Source organism: Sus scrofa, chromosome 1 (assembly GCF_054392235.1).
Source record: "Sus scrofa isolate SSC_HxYL_T2T_F1_AM1 chromosome 1, Sscrofa_HxYL_maternal_Yorkshire_Landrace_v2.0, whole genome shotgun sequence".
Taxonomy (NCBI): Eukaryota; Metazoa; Chordata; class Mammalia; order Artiodactyla; family Suidae; genus Sus; species Sus scrofa.
In genome coordinates, this window is record NC_139383.1 from 214,984,490 (window position 1) to 215,004,024 (window position 19,535).

Below are 19,535 nucleotides of genomic sequence, written 5' to 3' on the forward strand. Positions count from 1 at the left end.
TAGTTCTACATGTGAAAAATTATCATGTGAATCCTTGCATAATAATAGGATTATGTAGAATTTCAAAGCAAAATATCTTAGTGCTCTGAAGAAGGTATAACAAATGCTGAGAGAGGACATCAGTTAGGATATCTTAAAACAGGGACCCAGTAAGTATTTGGGGAAAAAAAAGTATATCCAAGAATACTTGTCCTGGAAGAATAATAGATGGGTTCATATACCATCTATTTTAACTCCTTTGGGTTTTAATTTTTTTAAGTACTCAGTTTAAGTACTTAAATACTTAATTTTTAAAGTACTCAGTAAATTGTTTGCGAAATTCTCAAATTTAAGGATTACATGGAGAAGTTACATATATTAATTATGAATGAAAGAGAATTCATCAGACTATGTTCTTAAATTATGTTCAGATATGTGTTATAGTCAAAGACTGAAAGCAAGAAAAAAATCTAAAAATTCATTAACTGTGCTTTGTATCTGCACTTGTGATCTTAAACCCATTTAAGTAATTTCAATAAGTAAAGCTTTCTGCCTTGATCAGTAGGTAGCTGCCCTCTGAGAACCATTTTTGAGTCTCAATTCTTAAGAAATGAGAACATTTTTGTAGAAAATAGCTTCCCTTCACTAAGGCTTTATTGATAAAGCAGAACATCTAGATTTAGAATTAGTTCAGTAACAGAAGTGCATGGGGGTAAGTCCTGTTTCTTTGCTAGTTGTCCCTTCCCATTGTGAGGTATGGACAGGCCAAAGTGTGCACAAGACAGACTGCAAACAAACATCAAGGACTTTCATTTTAATCTATCACTGAGAGTAATGAGCTTCAGGCACTTGGGGGAAATCCCAACATATAAGAAATCAAGTTTAACCTAAGACAGGCATTAGTCACACCAGAGAAAGATAAGCACAAGAGATCACAGATACGAAAGAGACTTAGGAGTGCCATTACAGGAAAAACATAAACTCCATGTTCTCACCTCTCACACCCAGCTGTGCCTTTATCTTGAAATGCATGGCCTTCATACAAACAGACAAACATGTGTCCTACGAATACTTATTTTACAGATACAAGAAATTGAAATCAAATGAAGTCTTGGTTCAGTTAAATTAATCTTTTTATATTTTCATTCCATTTTTTTTTTTCAAGTTTGGTTCTGGTTCAGACCAGGAAAAGGATACATCAGTAGCATTCTAAAGTTATTTATTGTCTTTATCAATATAGTCATAGGAAAGTGGGAGGGAGCTGATTAATGAAGTAACTCTTAATGGGGAGAAGTTAAAAACCCCAAGCAATTATATATACCATAGATCAAGTATACCTCTCTATATGCTACCATTAGAATGATGAAAAGTGAGTTGCCTGCCAGTCACTATTTAAGTAGAGGCCAGATGACAACTTGTATTGGTTTGTGTGTGTGTGTGTGTGTGTGTACATGTGTGAATACATCTGCAGTAAATACACATATATGCATGTTTTTGTAAATATACGTGTTTGTATATGTCTGGCAAATGGGTGTGAGATTGGTGGGGGAAGAGTGGGAGAATGAAGCTCACTGGGGGACTGAACTACATGATGTCAAGGTCCTTTCTGTACATCAATTCATTGATGTACTTGAAGATTTTCAAAAACTTTGCTTTATTTTACAGTTGAGAATAACATTATTTTCTGGGCTTTGTTTAGTTTGAGATTAAGGAAAACATTGTGGATTATTTCCAACTATTTGTGATCTGATTTAAACCTTAGGTTCTAAGCAGTAGCTGGCTCCCTGCAGTCTCAATGAACAAAAAGAATAGAGCAAAGGTCTTTCTAGCACAGTGTTGACTTCAAACCCAAGTCTAATTTCTGCTCTCTGGGAAGCTGTTCCCAATATGGCAGGCCAGACATTAAGGAGCTAGTGTATTTTTCAGCTTCTCCAGTTTTCTTATGAATATATTAATAAAGAGAACAAGTTATTTGAAAAGCCCCTCAATCACTATAACGATTTTTTTCTAGTTTTAAAAACATTATACTTTCAAAAAGCAACATAGTGCATGGAATATTATGTTTTGGGAGAAAAACCTCCCCTTTCCACCAAATGGTCTGAACAATTAGGGCATAAAAAACTGCCTTTTTTGTATTTAATTATAATTTTTTTGGAAAAAAAAAGATATTCAAAGCTCCTATGCAGGGTAATACCACATCTGGAATTCCACATTTGTGGTATTGGGGTAATAATTCAGGCAGTGTTTGTTTAACAGTTAGCAACAGTGCTTTAATGACCAGGGTCCCATTGCAGAGGAAACATAGAAAAGGACAAAGGGAGTGAAAGAAAGACATAACATAAACCCATACACTGTATCTAATCAGAGTGAATTACTGTGTCCACTCCAATGTAATCTGACCCTATCTTAAAATGGTTTTTGAATGACAAGCTTACAGTCTGAGCAGGCCAGGGTTATTCAGAAGCAGAGCTCAGGATGGATTGTAAAGCATACTATCTACCATCTTATTTTGACAAAAAACACACAAAATCTCTATATGAATAGATATAAAAGAAGCAGAAGACTGATTTACTACTTCTAGCATCAGGATGATAGATTTACGTACCGAGGAAGGGGATGGTAGAGGTCATAAGGCATGATCTGCTTGTATCCGTCACTGTTAGGAACAATAATGCCAACCCTCTGAGTAGAAGGTACACACAATAAAATAAGCACTAAATGATCACATTATACAAATCTTTTTAGACAAATGCAAAACAACATTAATAAATTTTCTCTGAAAAAACAGCACTGAAACAGTTCAATATCTTTAGGCTAGCATTTGCATGAGGATGGGGCAAGGTCTTTGAAAGGGCACCGTTTACTATAATTAGTTCTCTGATCCAAACAGGAAATACCAGTGGGAAGGGTGGTGGCAAGAAAACTTGGCACCTCATCATTAACTATGACACAATAAGCTCGTAAATATTCTTTAATCCCCCCAATTATACATCCTATGAGGTCATTATTATCATCATTATTAATGTTACTTCCAGATGCTCACCAAGCAATTACAGTTACTGTCTCAATTCTAATGAAAGAGAGAACTCTATATGAGACTATGTACCTGGGAACTGACAATACTATGTAATGTGCATTAGCAAATAGGTAATGCACTCTTGGCAGATCTATGGATTTTAGCACTATCTGGAAAGCAGCCACTTGGTTATTTTATAAAGGGAAGGGGAACTTGTGAATACAGTAGACAGCTGTCAACAAAAGAGAATTCCCTACCAAAATAAAGGTAGAGAAGTTAAAATGAGATAATAAATATGAAAGATCTTTTTTTGTGGTCTATAACATGCGATACAGTGTTAACTGCTATTATGGTGGTGGTTGTGACTGTTTTTGATAGTCGTTAGTGCCCTGGAAAACCTGTGAGATTTAGAGATAAAGACTAAAGGAGCAATAAGAGATGTCATTTTAGGCTGCCTGGCTAATGGATTCACAAGAGATGATATTATAGGCTATCTGGGAATCCCCAGAGGCCTTTAGGACTCCAATAAAATACACTAACCCACCTCATAGATTGACAAGCCTCCCACTGGCAAGATTTTCTTCTTGCTGAGCCCCTAGATTGGAAGATTTATGGCTCATGAATCTCAGATAAAAGGCTAGTACAACAGAACCGCCATCAAAAGTGAGAGACAGAGAACGCTCATTTGATGCATGTCATGTATTTGCTGGAGCAAAGCATGGTAGGGCATGAGCAGAAGACACCTATTTTACAATTGATGAATAATAGCAAGTACCTCTTTTGAAAACTGAAGGAACTCATGTATTCTATTCTGGGATAAATGGATGGGTATATATGTATATATCCATATTCAACATAAAGGTCTATATTTATATTTAAATAAGAAATGAAGACTCTCTTTGAGCCCATCTTTAACATAAGATGATATAACATGTTCTTTTTATGTGGCTAGAAAACCTAAGCTTTTGGGTAGAAAGAGTGAGCTAGGTATACTATGGAAAAGAAAGACAAAACATAGCACTGAATGGACATCATGACAGAGAAGGAGGAAAGAAGAAGTGACAAAGAGGGTAGTTCCTGAAGAAATTACTGGAAGGTAATGGAGAAATGAGAGAAATTATGTTTGGAAGAAAATGGGAAATGAATCTTTGAATATAGGCTTACATTCCCAAGAGGGACAAACACTGGAAAACTAATTCAATTATTTATCTTACATGACTAGATTCTCTTCATTTATTTGTATGACTAAAGTTTTGGTACCCATTTATATGACTAAATTATCATGGCGCATGTATGTGCATTACCCTTAAGTAATAATGTTTGGGAAAATGGATGCTGCCTTTTGAGAAAACTCCAAATCCTGCAGCTCTAACACAAGAGGGGGATTAATATTAACATAAATTTCTCCCTGTTTTTCCAAGTTAGAGAAACTTCCCATTCTCTTCTGCCTTCTTTGGCCAAGAAACTGGATGCGAAAGGTTTATCTTGCCTTTTGTTAGAATCATGTGATCTCTTTCCAATAATTCTTACGCTTAGTAATTAAGGAAATTTTCGTTTTAAAAGAACTGTATTTGATAAAGTTCCAACTTTCCAAAGTTCTTCTAATAACTGGTCTGAGAGTAGCTAATTAAGGAATACATAGAACTGACTTTGTAGTTATATTTTAGGTAATGCTAGTATCTTTACTCATGCCTACTTTCAGATCTAAATGCAGAAATGCATATTGCTGCCTTCTCTCCTGAAAAAATTTATAGCTATGATTTGTCATTTTCAATATTAGAACAAACTGTTACAGATCTCTGCCAACTGATTTATCAGCTGCTGATATTTAAAAGGGAAGCAGTAATATTGAAGGAGACAGGCTAGAAGAAAAGAAGAGGAATGAGAGAGGGTGTTATGGAATTCAAGATGTTGGACTTTGCATTGGACTGATTTAGAAGTTCTGTTTTTGTTTGAACAAGGAGCTTTAAACCTGGATTCAGCAAAACGCTAGCTATATTTGTCTTTCTATGGCATAGGTCATGGTGAAGACTCATAAAATGACTCTATGGCACCTGTGAAAACAGAAAGATATCAAAACAATGGTGCTCTGTCCAGTCCTGTTAATGCATATTCATGTGCATGGGCTCGATTCTCTCTTGGGGTTCATGCCACGGCCCTGGCCTTTCACCACACTGTCACAGAGGGGCAGGCAATGCTGCCTAAACTTAACTTTCAATTGCTTCCTTTTAAGACACTCAATCTTTTTCTCCAGCAAAGTGTACCTACTGAAGAATGATATAAAAAGATGTCATTTAGGGACTTTAACATGTTCTTCCCATGTTTAATTCTTGCTTTGCATGTGTATGTGTGCATGTGTACGTATGCATTCAGACACATGTCTGAATACATGTGGAGAGGGGAAGGAGGCAAAAATGATTTTAAAAAATGATCACAAAGGGATCATATCATAAGCAGTTGGTTTGGGAGCAAAGCCACTCCTTCCCCATTGACTTAACTATTCTGATCACTCATGCACTTCCTATACTGGGTAGTGACCTGATTCCATCGAAATTTCCCCAAATCAGGGGTCAGGGTGGGATGAAGGGAAGATGAGAACAAAGATGCCATCCTGGACTTGTGTGGTACAAGTAGAAGAGAGACATTGCATTTCAAAGTACACACTGTGCTAAACTGCCCAATGACAGGAGAATGCTTCAATACTCTGAGGGGCTCAGGTAGTGAAATACTATGTAGTATATGATAATGAAGCCTTTTGAACCATTTTTGATGACATGGAAAATGTTCAAATATAAGGTTAACTGAAAAAATCCAATACAAAATATAATGCACAATGTAATCCATAATACTAAGAAAATTCACATATTCATATATCACCTATACACTAATTTTTGTAAAGTCTCTCTCTCTCTATGTGTGTGTATGTGTGTACATACGGAGAAAAGAACCAAAATGAGTGGTTAGTTCCTGGTGTTAAGATTATGGGTGTTTTTTTGCTTCCTTCTTTTGATGCTTCTCTGTTTTTCAAGTTTTCTAGAATATACAGCCACATGAATTAGAATATTTAAGTACAACATAATTTCAGCTTGAGAAAGTATAAGATGGAAACATTTAGAAACATGAGATAAATGGATGTAATGAGGCTATCACCTCAGTTCCCATGTGTTGCTTAAAGATGATTGAGTCTTTGTCCTAAAAGCATCTCAGAAGCTATTTTTAGAACGATAGCCCTGACTTTACAAACCAAGCCATGCTCAGGCTCACACTACTCAAGTGTAAAACTCACGTATCCTGATCAATCTCTCTCTCTGAGAAAAGTCCGAATGTAGGGTTCTGGGTTCTTTCTACAATGGGAATGAATCGCTTTCATGGCTTCACCCAGCCCTTCCAGTGCAGCTCTCAGGACCTTGTGCCTCTTCTCTGGGGCTGCAGAGCCTCACTCCTGACTTCCTGACAGCAGGATATGCTCTCAATTTGTCAGGCTCAGGGTGTCCAGACAATTTGTTATCTCCCCCTGCAAACTGCTTTTTCTCCTGGGATCACTGTTACTGTTAGGAGCACTGTCATCCTCCCACCCACCCAGGGTGACACAGGCCATCTTTGCTTCTTCTCTTTCTTGTGTTCTTTACAGACATCAGTTCTTCCAGGTGTGACCTCTGTGTCATGAATGTAGGCTCTTTCGCATCAGTCTCCTAACAGATCTCCCTGCCTGCGCGATTGCCTCCTCCAATCCAGCCTGCTCATTGCAGTCCTAGTGATGGATACTTTACTTCCCTATGATGCCTACAACACCCAATGAAATATCCCCCCCCCTTTTTTTTGTCTTTTTGCCTTTTCTAGGGCCACTCCCGTGGCATATGGAGGTTCCCAGGCTAGGGGTCGAATCGGAGCTGTAGCTGCTGGCCTACACCACAGCCACAGCAACTCGGGATCCGAGCCGCATCAGCAACCTACACCACAGCTCACAGCAACGCCAGATCCTTAACCCACTAAGCGAGGCCAGGGATCAAACCAGAAATGTCATGGTTCTTAGTCAGATTCGTTAACCACTGAGCCATGAGGGGAACTCCCAATGAAATATCTTAAGTGCTACCTCTGCTAAAGCCTGTCCTTATTTGCCCTCTCAGCATCTAGCCAGGAAATTCTCTCTTCTTCTACCAAATACCCCCTCATCACTTTTAATTATGTACTGACTTCTAACTATAAGTTTTCTTTAGTTTAACACTATGGGACAAAATCCATGTTGGTTCTTTTTTGTTGTTTTTAAATTGAAGTATAGTTGAGTTACAATGTTGTGTTAAATTTAGAGGTACAGTAAAACATTATATATAATACATAATATGTAAGTTTTATATGTTATGTGTATGTATGTCTTTTCCCTTATGTCTTACAGATTCTTTACTATATCTTTTCTTTTCTTTTCTTTTTTTTTTTCTTTTTGCCATGCCCACAGCATGTGGAAGTTCCTGGGATTGAACCCACACCATAGCATCTACCTGAGCACGGCAGTGACAACGCCAGATCCTTAATCAGCTGCTCTACAAGGGAACTTTGTTTACCGTATCTTTTAACAGAGTCTTCTCGCACAGAGGCAGTGAGTAAATATTCACTCAATGAAATCATGCCATTGATGTGCAGACACAAAAGCAAGCAGTGCAACTACCATCCAGAATGAAAGCAAGCAAAGAAACAAGAATAAGGTTAAAGAAATTCCCAAACTGGGAGTTCCTGCTGTGGCTCAGCAGAAACCAATCTAACTAGTATCCATGAGGATGTAGGTTCGATGCCTGGCCTTGTTCAGTAGGTTAAGGATCTGGCGTTGCCATGAGCTGTGGTGTAGGTCTCAGATGCAGCTTGGATCTGGCGTTGCTGCGGCTGTGGTGTAGGCTGGCAGCTGTAGCTCCAGTTCAGCTCCTAGCCTGGGAACTTCCATATGCTGTGGTTCTGGCTCTTTAAAAAAAAAAAAGAAAGAAAGAAAAAAGAAACTCCCAAACTGCCACTCACTGCACATTTTAGTCCACTCCTTCCTCTTTGCTAGCTCTGTCATCTGTGCGAGAGGCTGTTTTGGAGGGTAGGCTGGCAGTCTAGGAAGGCTGCTTTGGCAGGCAGAGGTGGCTGGGTGGTCTGGGGCAGAGAAAGGACAGCCTAATGGCATCTCTGTGTTAACCTGCTTAGCTTAACTCTACATCTCTTCCATTGGGTACCTCCCAGAAATAGCCATGGCAGCTTTTTAAAAATCTTATCTTCCCTTTCTGTCCCATGTGTCTTTCAGATATCATGCTGCTTTGTAACTATAGGACTTAACGTCCCCTGGGCAGTTGTGGTCCAGATAGTAGCTGATTCTTTTTTGCCTTTGTCATGGCATCAAGCACAGAACTTGGCACAGGATTGATACTCAATAAAAAAATGAATGAAATTGTGGGTGGTGGAAGGAGTTCTGGCACAGAAGAGAGTTAATTCATCTTCTCTTGACAACTCCAGGGCAAGAGAAACTAATATCTTCCTAAGTAACTGTTTAGAATGGGGGAGGAGAGAAGTAATAAAAAGTTGGAAGAGACACAAGCGTTTACGTTTTCATGAGAGGCAGGGTGCAAAGGACCATGGCATAACGAGGGCAAGAACACCTCTGAGGAGTTGGGGGAGGGAAGGTCTATTTTCCTCTCTGCTAACCCTGTTTCTGTGTGACCCTGAATGCATTACACTTGGATTTCTGCATTGGTCTTTTGCAAAATCTAAGTATTGGATGAAATGAGGAGGGTTTTTTTTTTTTTTTTTTCCCACTGTACAGCAAGGGGGTCAGGTTATCCTTAGATATATACATTACAATTACAGTTTTTCCCCCACCCTTTCTTCTGTTGCAACATGAGTATCTAGACATAGTTCTCAATGCTATTCAGCAGGATCTCCTTGTAAATCTATTCTAGGTTGTGTCTGATAAGCCCAAGCTCCCGATCCCTCCCACTCCCTCTCCCTCCCATCAGGCAACCACAAGTCTCTTCTCCAAGTCCATGATTTTCTTTTCTGAGGAGATGTTCATTTGTGCTGGATATTAGATTCCAGTTATAAGTGATATCATATGGTATTTGTGTGGTATATATACACAATGGAATACTACTCAGCCATAAAAAGGATGACATAATGCCATTTGCAGCAACATGGATGGAACTAGAGAATCTCATACTGAGTGAAATGAGCCAGAAATGAGGAGTTTTAAGATGAAATAAGAATGGGTGCCTGGAAGCCCATCCCAAGGAGCCCACTCTTATCTGTCCTCTTCCTGGTAGTTGCTGGGACAGAACTCAGGGTTCTGTGAACTACAGACTGAAAATTATTGAACTAGGGAATCATCTCAAAATCTCTCCTACTATAAAAGTTGGTGACTTAATGAAACACAGTAGCTTTCCTTATTGTTTAAAGAGGCAAGCTGGGATCCAGCAAGTGAGGAAATAGTCTATAATAGGTGACAATTAAAAAAAAAATTCATTTAATTTTTAGAACTAGACCACAAGAACCCTGCATGCTTCACTGGTTTAGGCTTTGAAAATACTTTAAAGATACGTATTCACTTTCTGCTATAAAAACAGAGTTTTTGATCTTTTGACCCAAAATATCATAATTTCCTCATATCTCTATTTCTGTGGTTAAACATACTTGATATTCATGAATGCAATTTCTTTACTGCCTTTAAATAAGTGGGACTAATATGTCCTTGGGTGTTTAGCTCTTCCTGTACTGTCCTACTGTCCTCAGTGATCTGGCCATGGTTTGATTTGAGTAAACCTCAATATTTATGCTTATAGAAAAGAGGCTTGGCTAACCTGGGTACATGGTCAATTCAAAGACCCAGGACACCAAACTTTGCACTGATATAATTGGCGGTTCTATTCTGGCTGTGGGGGTCAATGGTGGATTTAAACCACATCTCACGGGTTGCTGAAAGCATCGTGCATAACAAGGGTACACCCGTGGGACAGGATGGAACCAGGGATCGAGTGACCTGAGTTGACATAATATACGAGATACTCCAGAACTAGAGGCACTTAGGTCTACAACTAGCTTTCTTTTACCCACCCTGACTTGGGGCAGGCGCCATAATGCTCTTTGGGCTTCAGTTTTTTCATCTGTAAATATAGATGATAATCTCTGTCTAGCTAACATTTTAGGAAAGGCAAAACTGAATTGAGATAATGGATACTAAAGCACTTAAAATTTCAAATAGCAGAACATTGGGCAAGCCATTTTATAGGTTTGGTTCTCAATAATAATTAGCTGATTTTTGCTGAGCGCCTGGCATCTTGCTAAGAGCTTTACATGCATCACGTCATTTAATCCTCATAATTACTTTCCAAGAGGAATATTAAACTCATTTTCTGGTGGCAAAACTAAGGCCTAGAGAAGTTAAGTAAAGAAGTTACTTAGCTGCTAAAGTCACATTGATAGATGGAGGTTACAAATGAGGAGGATGATAATGTCTGTTCTCTTAATTCACAAGTTAATCACAAGAATTACATAAATAATTATATTTTTTAAAAGCTTAAAATGTAATCTAGGAAGTAATTATTATTATTAGTGATGAACTGGCTTGGTGGAAGAACTGAACTGCCGCCATTTCTGAGTTGCAGTTGATTGTCTGATGATGTGTGGTAAGTCTATAAACTTGTGAAAGGTATGACCACACACTCTAAAAAACACTGGAACAAGGCTTTATTTATCTCATCATAAATGCATGAAAGTGCAAATGGGATTTTACAATGGTATTTTTTATTGCTTACTCATTAGCTACTAAAAGTAATATATTTAAATGAGGTTGAGTACAAAAAAGGAAGTCATTACTTTTCTAAATCACTTAACTTATTTTAATAAAACAAAAAGAGCCTCATGATTAGGAAAATGTTTCATTATACTTTAATTTCTATCTGAATAAACCATTCTCTAGTCCTTACATTGATTTCTCCTTTTTTTTTGGAAATGGACACTGTCATAAACCCCTCATGGATTAAAGGACAATGTCTCACAGCTGGTTAAGTGGGGATTTCAGGTAATGACACATTGATATTTATCTTAATTTCTCATGGCCATGTTTTTGTTGTTGTTGTTTGTTTTTTTACCCACACCCACAGCATATGGAAGTTCCCAGACCAGGGCTTGAATCAGAGCTACGGCTGCTGACCTATGCCACAGCCACAGCAACATGGGATCTGAGCCTAATCTGCAACCTACACCACAGCCCATGGCAAGCCAGATCCTTTAACCCACTGAGCAAGGCCAGGGATCAAACCCACATCCTCATGGAAACTAGTTGGGCTCATAACCCACAGAGCCACAATGGGAACTCCCTCTGGGCCATGATTTTTTTAAAAAATCTGATAAATGTGATTTGCTTTCATAGAATTTGTGTCTCCTATTGTTAAAACAACAGACAACTCACTTTCTAGACTCATTTGCAATTTTAGAGTTCCAACTTCTTTCATGGAAGAGAAAGTTGATTTCTGGAGAGTTAAGAAGTTTCTCTAAAGTTATGTCAACATAACTGTGACCTTAGTCATAAGAGAGGCAGCAACTAACATTTATTGAGTGCTTATCATGTGTCAGGCACTCTGCTAAGCTCTTTAAATCTATTATTACACCATTTATTCCTCATGACAACTCTATGAGGTAAGTAGTTATTCTCCTCACTTCAGAGGATGAAAAAAACTAAGGCTCAGTGAGAAGAAGTAATTTGCCCAAGGCTACTAAAACCAGTTAGTGGCAGAGCCAGGATCCCTAACCAGGCTGTGTTGCTCCAATGCTCTGCTCCTAACAACCATGTACGGTGATCATCACCTTGTTACCACTGGACTAGTTGCTCACCCAGTTAGTGTGACTGGATTTTACATGCCCACTGTACATACCGCCTCTCACGCTGCAAATTATTTCTCTCAGGTTGCCTTAGGATTCAATGCTGAGATTTTGATCACACTTTGGTCTATGGCCAGGGATGACTTATGCAATTTTATGTCAAATTTAATGGAGTTAGACCAAAGGAGTCCACTTCCAACTCACCAAGAACTGCTGCTTGGGGCATACAAGTTTGGGCATTTGCTTAGGAATGATGTTCTGAATTCCTTGAGGGAAGCGGGGAGTCTGGATGCAGTTTCAGCTAAAAAAAGATTTGTTTGCTAATGATTGTGACTGTGATAGTGTGATGAGTGAGAGCTTTTTTCACTTATCCAACTCTTGCCAATTTAAGCCCCCTTCATTACTGCCTTGGAGGGAAAAAGCAGAAGTCTGTGCCAAAAAAAAAAAAAAAAAAAACCCTGAAAAGGTGGTTCTCTGATCTTCTCACAAACAACATCTTGCACAACTTCCCCCAGACAGATTTAACAGTCTTACAAAGTCTCCTAGACTGAGATACGTAAGGCCAAATGTAGTCTTTGTTATATTTAAAGACACTCTGAAAACATAAGGTGCTTATTAGCTGAACTAAAATGATGCCTCTCTATTTTTGCTGAACCACAGGCATACATTTGGAGGCTTTCTGGCCACATGATAGACTTTACCCTTCATCCAAGAGGCAACAATGACACAAACCTTTGCATAAACCAGCAGGTGATGAGTTAAAACAAATAATTTCCCCTCATGTAAAAAAGAAGCTATGAATATAGCATGGCAGAGCCAAGGAGGATTTTATATTTGATAAGATCACAAGTGTCTTAGCAACTGCACTGTTGAATGAATGAAGCAGAAAACAAGTTAAACATGTCCAGATCTCTGACATCTTGGAGGAGCATGCATCTGGACCAAGTTGAGACCACTACCAGAGCATACACTGTACTGGGTTTAGCATGTATGATGGGATTAATGATGTCATAGCTTTGAGTCACCAGCAAGAAATATTCCTAATTTTAGCTGAAAGTCGTTAAATTTTTAACATCACTTTCTCTTCCCTTCCACTATAAGCGTTGTTTTGGCCTTCTTTTTGAGGCTGCTTTTGGATAGGAAACAAAGTATTTTATCACTTCATATAAATAACTGCATAAGTGACACCAGCAGAGAGCAACACTGCTCTCTTGAACTGGAACTGCTGCCAGCCAGGTAGGCTCAATGGCTGGTCATAGTGAAAAGAACTCAAATTCTTATCTCAGCAAAACACCTGATTAATACATGCTAGGGACCTTTGGGCTTACTTTAGAAGAGTGGAGAGCGAGAATGCTAGGTCATTGAATTCCAAGTGTCTATTATATATACAGAATGATTTTTTTAAATCTATGTTATGAGCCATAGACAAATCTGGACAGAAATAGAGCAAAAGCATTGATAGTGATTATCTGAGGGCACTGAAGATTATTAGTGAATTTTATTGTTTTCATTACAGACTTTTAACTTATCAACATTTCTGAGTTAGCGTTAAGAATGAGAAAAAAGCTATAAAACATAAAAATTATTATGGAAAGAATAGGATAGATGCCAACAATCTCTTTAGCCCAAGAACTGCTAGGTAAGATAGTCCACAACCATGGAAACCAGTGGATGTTGTTGGTGAGTGAAATGAGTAAGTGATGTCATTCATTAGTTCAAATGTATGACATGTATTTATTATAAAGTAAATTAATGAGAACAGTGGGGCTGTTTTGGTAAATAGAAAAATTGGGTATCAAGGATTATGGCTGATGTTTATCACATCTAGTTTACTTCCAGTTTGTTTTGGTTTTAGATGTGTAGTAATGATAAAATTCTTATCACAGAGAAGTGGCTGCTAATTGTAACAGTTTTTATAGCTCTCCTTGCAATCTTGGAATACTTTTTCTTTCTTTCTAGTTCCTTTCTTCCTTCCTTCCTCCCTTCTTTCCTTCCTCCCTTCTTTCCTTCCTCCCTCCCTCTCCTCCTTTTTTTGCTACACCTGAGGCATATGGAAGTTCCCAGGCTAGAAGTCGATTCAGAGCTTCAGCTGAGATCTCCACCACAGCCACAGCAACATGGGATCCAAACTGCATCTGTGATCTACACCACAGCTTGTGGCAACATTAGATCCTTAACCCACTGAGTAAGGCCAGGGATCAAACCTGCATACTCATGGATACTAGTTGGGTTCTTAATCTGCTGAGCCAAATGGGATTTAAATAGACATAATTGAAGAACTTAACAATGAGGGCTGAAATATTTCCTTTGGTAGTAAAATATTTTTTACTATTATTGCAGCAATTTTTACAAGTCAGCTTAGCTTGAACAAGTTAAAATTAGTTTTTGTTTGAATATAGTTTTTGGAGTTATTGTTTAAAGATGCTTCAAAAGATAGAAAATGAAGTTTAATCATACAACTCTGTGGAACAACAGGATCTATAGGCAGTTTGAAAATCACTAATTTAATTCAACAAATAGCTCTCTCACCTCCACTTGTGGGTGAGAAAAGTGACCCAGAAGGGTAAAGTAATGAACCCTGGGTTGCAGACGTATTTAGTGCCCCCTTTTGCTATTCACGGTACTTACCAATTTTGCCAGGAAGTAAACATGGCTATCTAAATGGGATTTTGTTGTCAAATAATAGGCCAAAAATCCTAGCCTAATACAGGAAAAGTGAAGAAACATCTCAGTGGCTAGATAAAATAAATTTCTTCTTAAATGCCAAAATATGTGACTTTATCTGTCCTAAAACATGTGTTTTCACTTTGAGAGGCTTTTAATTTTGGACACAAAGGTGTTGGTTTAATTTCACTGTGTCACTCTTGATTTTACTATTAGACAGTTAAATCCATAGTTAGAAAGAGTTCCTTGAGGGTCTGATTCTGCAATGTCTGATGAGAGGGCGGACCTATTTTACCCAGTCCCTTTATTTCCTTTTCTCAGATCTTTACTTCTTATTTTCTCTTGGAATTCAGAAAGGTTGCTTTGATCCCAGGTATGCAAATGAGCTCAGTGAATTTCACTGCAGTCCTGAAGGACTCTATCCTCAGACTAGCACAACATTTCCTAAAGCAGTTTCCTCTTTAACCTCTCCTACTGCTAAGTCTTAATTTTTACAGCTTTGTTTAATTATCTCTGTAATAAAAAAGCAGCTTCCTGACATTTGTTTCTAACCTATTTTTTCTTTCTCCTTTTCTCACTTTTCTCTCTCTCTTTTTTTAACAGCCACCTGTCCCAACATTTATTCATGTGCTGTATTAGATGTTTTATAATAACATAGACATAGAAAAAAGCATAAATTGCACAAACTTCTTTCAATGTAGCATGGCCTTTTGCTTTTGAATAATAAGAAACCAGCCAAAAATATGACTCCAACAGAAAAAACAGGTAAAACTCAGAAGCCCGGGGAAAAAAAGTAATTTTTTTTCTGATTATAAACACAATTTGTTAAAATTGTTAACAAAATGCTTTTACTGCACAACTGTTTTTCATGGCCTTCTCTTCATTGAAGTTTTTTTATGAGTGGGGGGAAATCTTTACACAGTTTTGGGAAGTGTATCCCTCTTTTCTCCTAGAAACACACACATACATTTTCATGCATTTGTGTGTAAGACCTTCCAAGTCTCTCTATGGCTGAGGTGACGTGTTAAAATTGGGATAATTATGCTTTTCACACACTGGCCTTCCTGGTATAGATAGGGATAAGGATGTATAACAAGTAGAATATTTTAAAAATGGGGTTGAGTGAGAGTGATGCCAGCTAAAAATACCTCAAGCCCTTAATATTTCTAAAATAAAGAGATCCAAGCAAAATTTTAGCACCTCATTTAGTCTTTATACAATATCCAATCTCTTATACATAATTGCCTCATGTAATACAAAGCTAAATTAAACTTCACCTAAATTATATGTTTATAAAATATCTCTTCTGCTTCTCTAATGAAAACCTATTATTTTGAGTTCACTTTTATCAGCTAGGTTTCGTAGTTTCTATGAGTAAATTAATCATAGCAATTTCCCACCATATGGAGAATTCAGAATTCATGAATGTGAGGCAGAAAGAGTACAAGAAAAGAAACTTTCAAAAGTTAACAGCAGAAAAGAGAAACTAAAATTGCCTGGCCTACAATTTAAAGATAGAATGATTTTCATCCCCATTGCTCATGCAGTATTTTAACTCTTCAAAGTTTTGTTTTATGACTATACAATTAGTATGCTATGATTTAAAAAAATAACATTGAGATATTTCTCAGGAGTCTAAGGGTCTTGCAAAGGATTCTCTATCTTTTGGTCTTCAAATTTCATTTTGTAGGAGAAAAGCTTTCATATATCCTCTCTCACGTGTTGAGGCTAAGAAAAGAGAATTACCAGGAAGCGTTGCAACTAAAAAGGCAAATGTTCCTGCCATGAAAAAATTCTTAACCTGCACTTTCCGACTACTAAGCATCTGAGATATTTCATTTGTCAGTCTGATTCTTGATCCTGCAAATAACTGCATGGTTTCCCCAAAGCAAACATATGGGAATGTGTCAAGTGTCTCTTTAAAGCTCCTCATTAAAAAGACCTTTAAAAATATATATTAGAGAAATAAGTCCTGCTTTCTTTCCACTGAAGGCTGAGTTTATTTAAATCTGGAAGAACTTCTCTAAGACTGGTCTTGATTCTAGTTCATCAGTGTGGCCCACTGTGGGCTCAAATGGGTGAGATGCGACTCTGAAGTAGGATCTGGTCTGATCATCTCAGTGACCAGGTGGCTGAATTAAAAAAGGAAGGAACCCTGAGAACACTGTGCCATCACATTTGTTAAGATCAGAAACAAGTCACCAGAATAAAACGAAATCAGAAGAGCAAAGGCCTGTGCAGAGTCCATCACCAGCAGCTTTACAAATGGAAAACCGCTGGACCCTGAGATGGCATCTTCTACCAGGAAGGTCAAGGGCATGGGTTCTAATAACACCTGCTTAGGAATAGGCACTGGATAGCAGCACTTCTTTAGTCTTCACATCATTTTATTTTTCATTAAAACAATTTTAGTTTACAAAGCTTATTTGAACTTGATTTATGATCATGGTAAACAAAATGGCAAATCTGACTGACCTGGCTGGACAAGGATCCAAGTTGCACTCCTGAAGTTTGGGCTTGGGTTTGATGTTCTCGGGGTAATAGTGACAGTACTGGTCAGCAACCACGCGGTTGCTCCGAAGATCATAACACTCAGCCGATGTCAGCTGGTAACCTGCAGTAGTATCAAAACATTCAGGCAAGCTTAAATGCACAGATCAATGCACTGTAATCCCTTCAGCTTTTTTGGCCATCTCATATTAATGGAAATTCTTCCCCAATTCTCCAGTCATTTTCAAGACAAGAGACAGATAAATAAAAGGCTCATTACTTTTTACAGGCCACAGATATTGAATTTTTCCAATCTAATTTTAATAATTAAATTATACCATAGGGCTTGAACTATAAAAGAGCATAACAAGATTATAAGACTCTGTTGTAAGAGTTCTGTAGTGTTTCAGTGGGTGACAAACCTGACTAGTCTCCATGAGGATGCAGGTTCAATCCCTGGCCTTACTCAGTGGGTTAAAGATCTAGCGCTGTAGGTTGCAAATGAGGCTTGGATCTTGTATTGCTGTGGCTGTGGTGTAGGCCAGCAGCTCCAGCTCCAATTAGAGCCCTAGCCTGGGAACTTCCATATGCCACAGACTTGCCCACCCCCCCCAAAAAAAGATTCTGTTGTAAGAACTATTCTTACGAATTTGTTTTGTAGAATCTAAAATTCTAACACAAAATTCTGCATCCAAAAAAGATTATCAGCATTTATTTATCAACCATCTCATGCAAAATTGTCTCCCTTGTACCTGAGGCATCAGGGAGAATAAATTCCCTTCTTGCCTCCAAAAAAAAAAAAAACCACCAAGGCCACTCCCCTTGGTCACTGGGGGACCATGGGATATCAGATTGGATTGGGTTCTGCCAGCTGCTGGGAACTTTTTTTTCTTTGCCTAAATTCAACCTGAATGGGTTAAGTTGAATAAATGGGTGACTAAGGCTTTAGCAGTAGCCATCATGAATTCCAAGTTACCCTACACAACTAAAAAAACAGCTCCTGCTGTTCAATTTTTGTTTCAAAATCTTTCGTCATTTCTCTTTAAGTCTCTAGCCAATATTTTTTTAAAATAGTGTGGCTGAGTAATACTTAATTCTACTCATCATAGGTTTTACCTTTCCTACCTAACTCCTTCGTGTCCTATGGACAAGGCTGGTGATGAGGACTTGGATTTTTGGGGTGAAAAATAAATGTGTACAGAGCATTTCTTAAAATTAGGCTGCTTTTATCATTCTAACCCCGATAAATTCCAAAATATATTTTCCCTGGGCAGTGGATGAATATTGTTATTGCTAAGTAAGTGTTAAGAAGTCAGATTTTCAGTGGTTAAAAATCTTGCAAAAGATTTTAGGAAATGAGAAGGAGGCTTATAAACCAGACTTCCTGGCTTAAAGCTGTGTTCAGACCACCCACATAAATTATTTAATCATTAAAGACCTAAAAAAGACCTTTTAACAATTTTACTGTAAAGAGGAAAAGCATGGAAAGTAATGGATAAGAACAGCTTCCATTTAATTTTTTGTCTTATAAAAAAAATCAAAAAGGAAATTGATACTTATGTAAGTAAATATGTTTGTTTTTTCAGTTACATTATACTTAAAGCAGATAATTTGTCATCTATTGTCAAGCTATTTTACAAGTTTCCAGAAAATAATTTTTACTCAAGGACAGAATTTATATTGTAGTAAAATGTGCACACAACATTAGGTAAACAATAAATATGAGATTATGAATTTGTTTGTTTTTGCTTTTTAAGGGGATGCCTGCAGCATATGGAAGTTCCTAGACTAGGGGTCGAATAGGAGCTGGAGCTGCCAGCCTCCACCACAGCTCACAGCAAAGCCAGATCCTTAACCCGCTGAGCTAGGCCAGGGATCAAACCTTCATCCTCATGGATACTAGTTGGTTTTGTTACCACTGAGCCACAATGGGAACTCCCATTAGATTATGAATTTTAAACATCATAATTTGTCAGCTTAAAAATATGGTTGTGTGGAGTTCCTGCTGAGGTGCAGTGGGTTAAGCATCCAACTGCAGTGGCTCAGGTTGCTGCTGAGGTGAGAGATCAATCCCCTGCCCATTGCAGTGGGTTAAAGGATTTAGTATTGCCTCAGCAGCTGTGTCTTAGATTTAATTCCTGGCCCAAGAATTTCCATGTGCCATGTGTACAGCCATAAAATTAAAAAAAAATATGGCTGTGAAGATGTTCTAAGAGTGTCTGAAATGAAAACTTAGAATAAAAATGAAATAAATGACTGCATATGTCAGATAATTGTGTTTTCTAATGTTTCAGAATGTATTTGGAGTAGCAATTCTTTACACTTAGCAAAATAGTCAACTAGTTTAATTTGGAACCAGAAACATAAAAAAGTAATTTAGAGATAATTTTTTTAGCAATTTTCAAACTGTGGTCCACGAAATGGGCGGAAGGCTGGTTTTTACATTCTTCAGATCTTCTCTGTGAGCAGTAATCCTTTACCTGGCTTCTTAGTAAAACAGCCTTTGAGGAAAATGTTTGATAGCTCACAACATTTAAAACCTACTGAT

The 19,535-nt window shown here is 37.8% G+C and overlaps 1 protein-coding gene across 28 annotated transcripts in view; it reads right to left on the minus strand.

Moving 5' to 3' along the window:
- The window catches only part of ADAMTSL1 (ADAMTS like 1), a 1,005,193-nt gene that overhangs the window by 257,419 nt on the left and 728,239 nt on the right, over positions 1-19,535 (minus strand). For 17 of the 28 annotated variants that reach the window (XR_014821132.1, XR_014821151.1, XR_014821111.1 and 14 more), the window contains 2 exons: positions 16,973-17,111; positions 2,585-2,635 (listed from right to left, as the gene is read on the minus strand). Coding sequence is in view for 11 of the 28 variants with exons in the window: in XM_084984414.1 (XP_084840540.1) it covers positions 2,585-2,635; positions 16,973-17,111 (190 nt within the window). In the remaining 17 variants the exon portion in view is untranslated. The remainder of the gene's footprint in view (positions 1-2,584; positions 2,636-16,972; positions 17,112-19,535) is intronic. The other 11 variants (XR_014821152.1, XR_014821138.1, XR_014821150.1 and 8 more) reach the window with 1 other exon arrangement.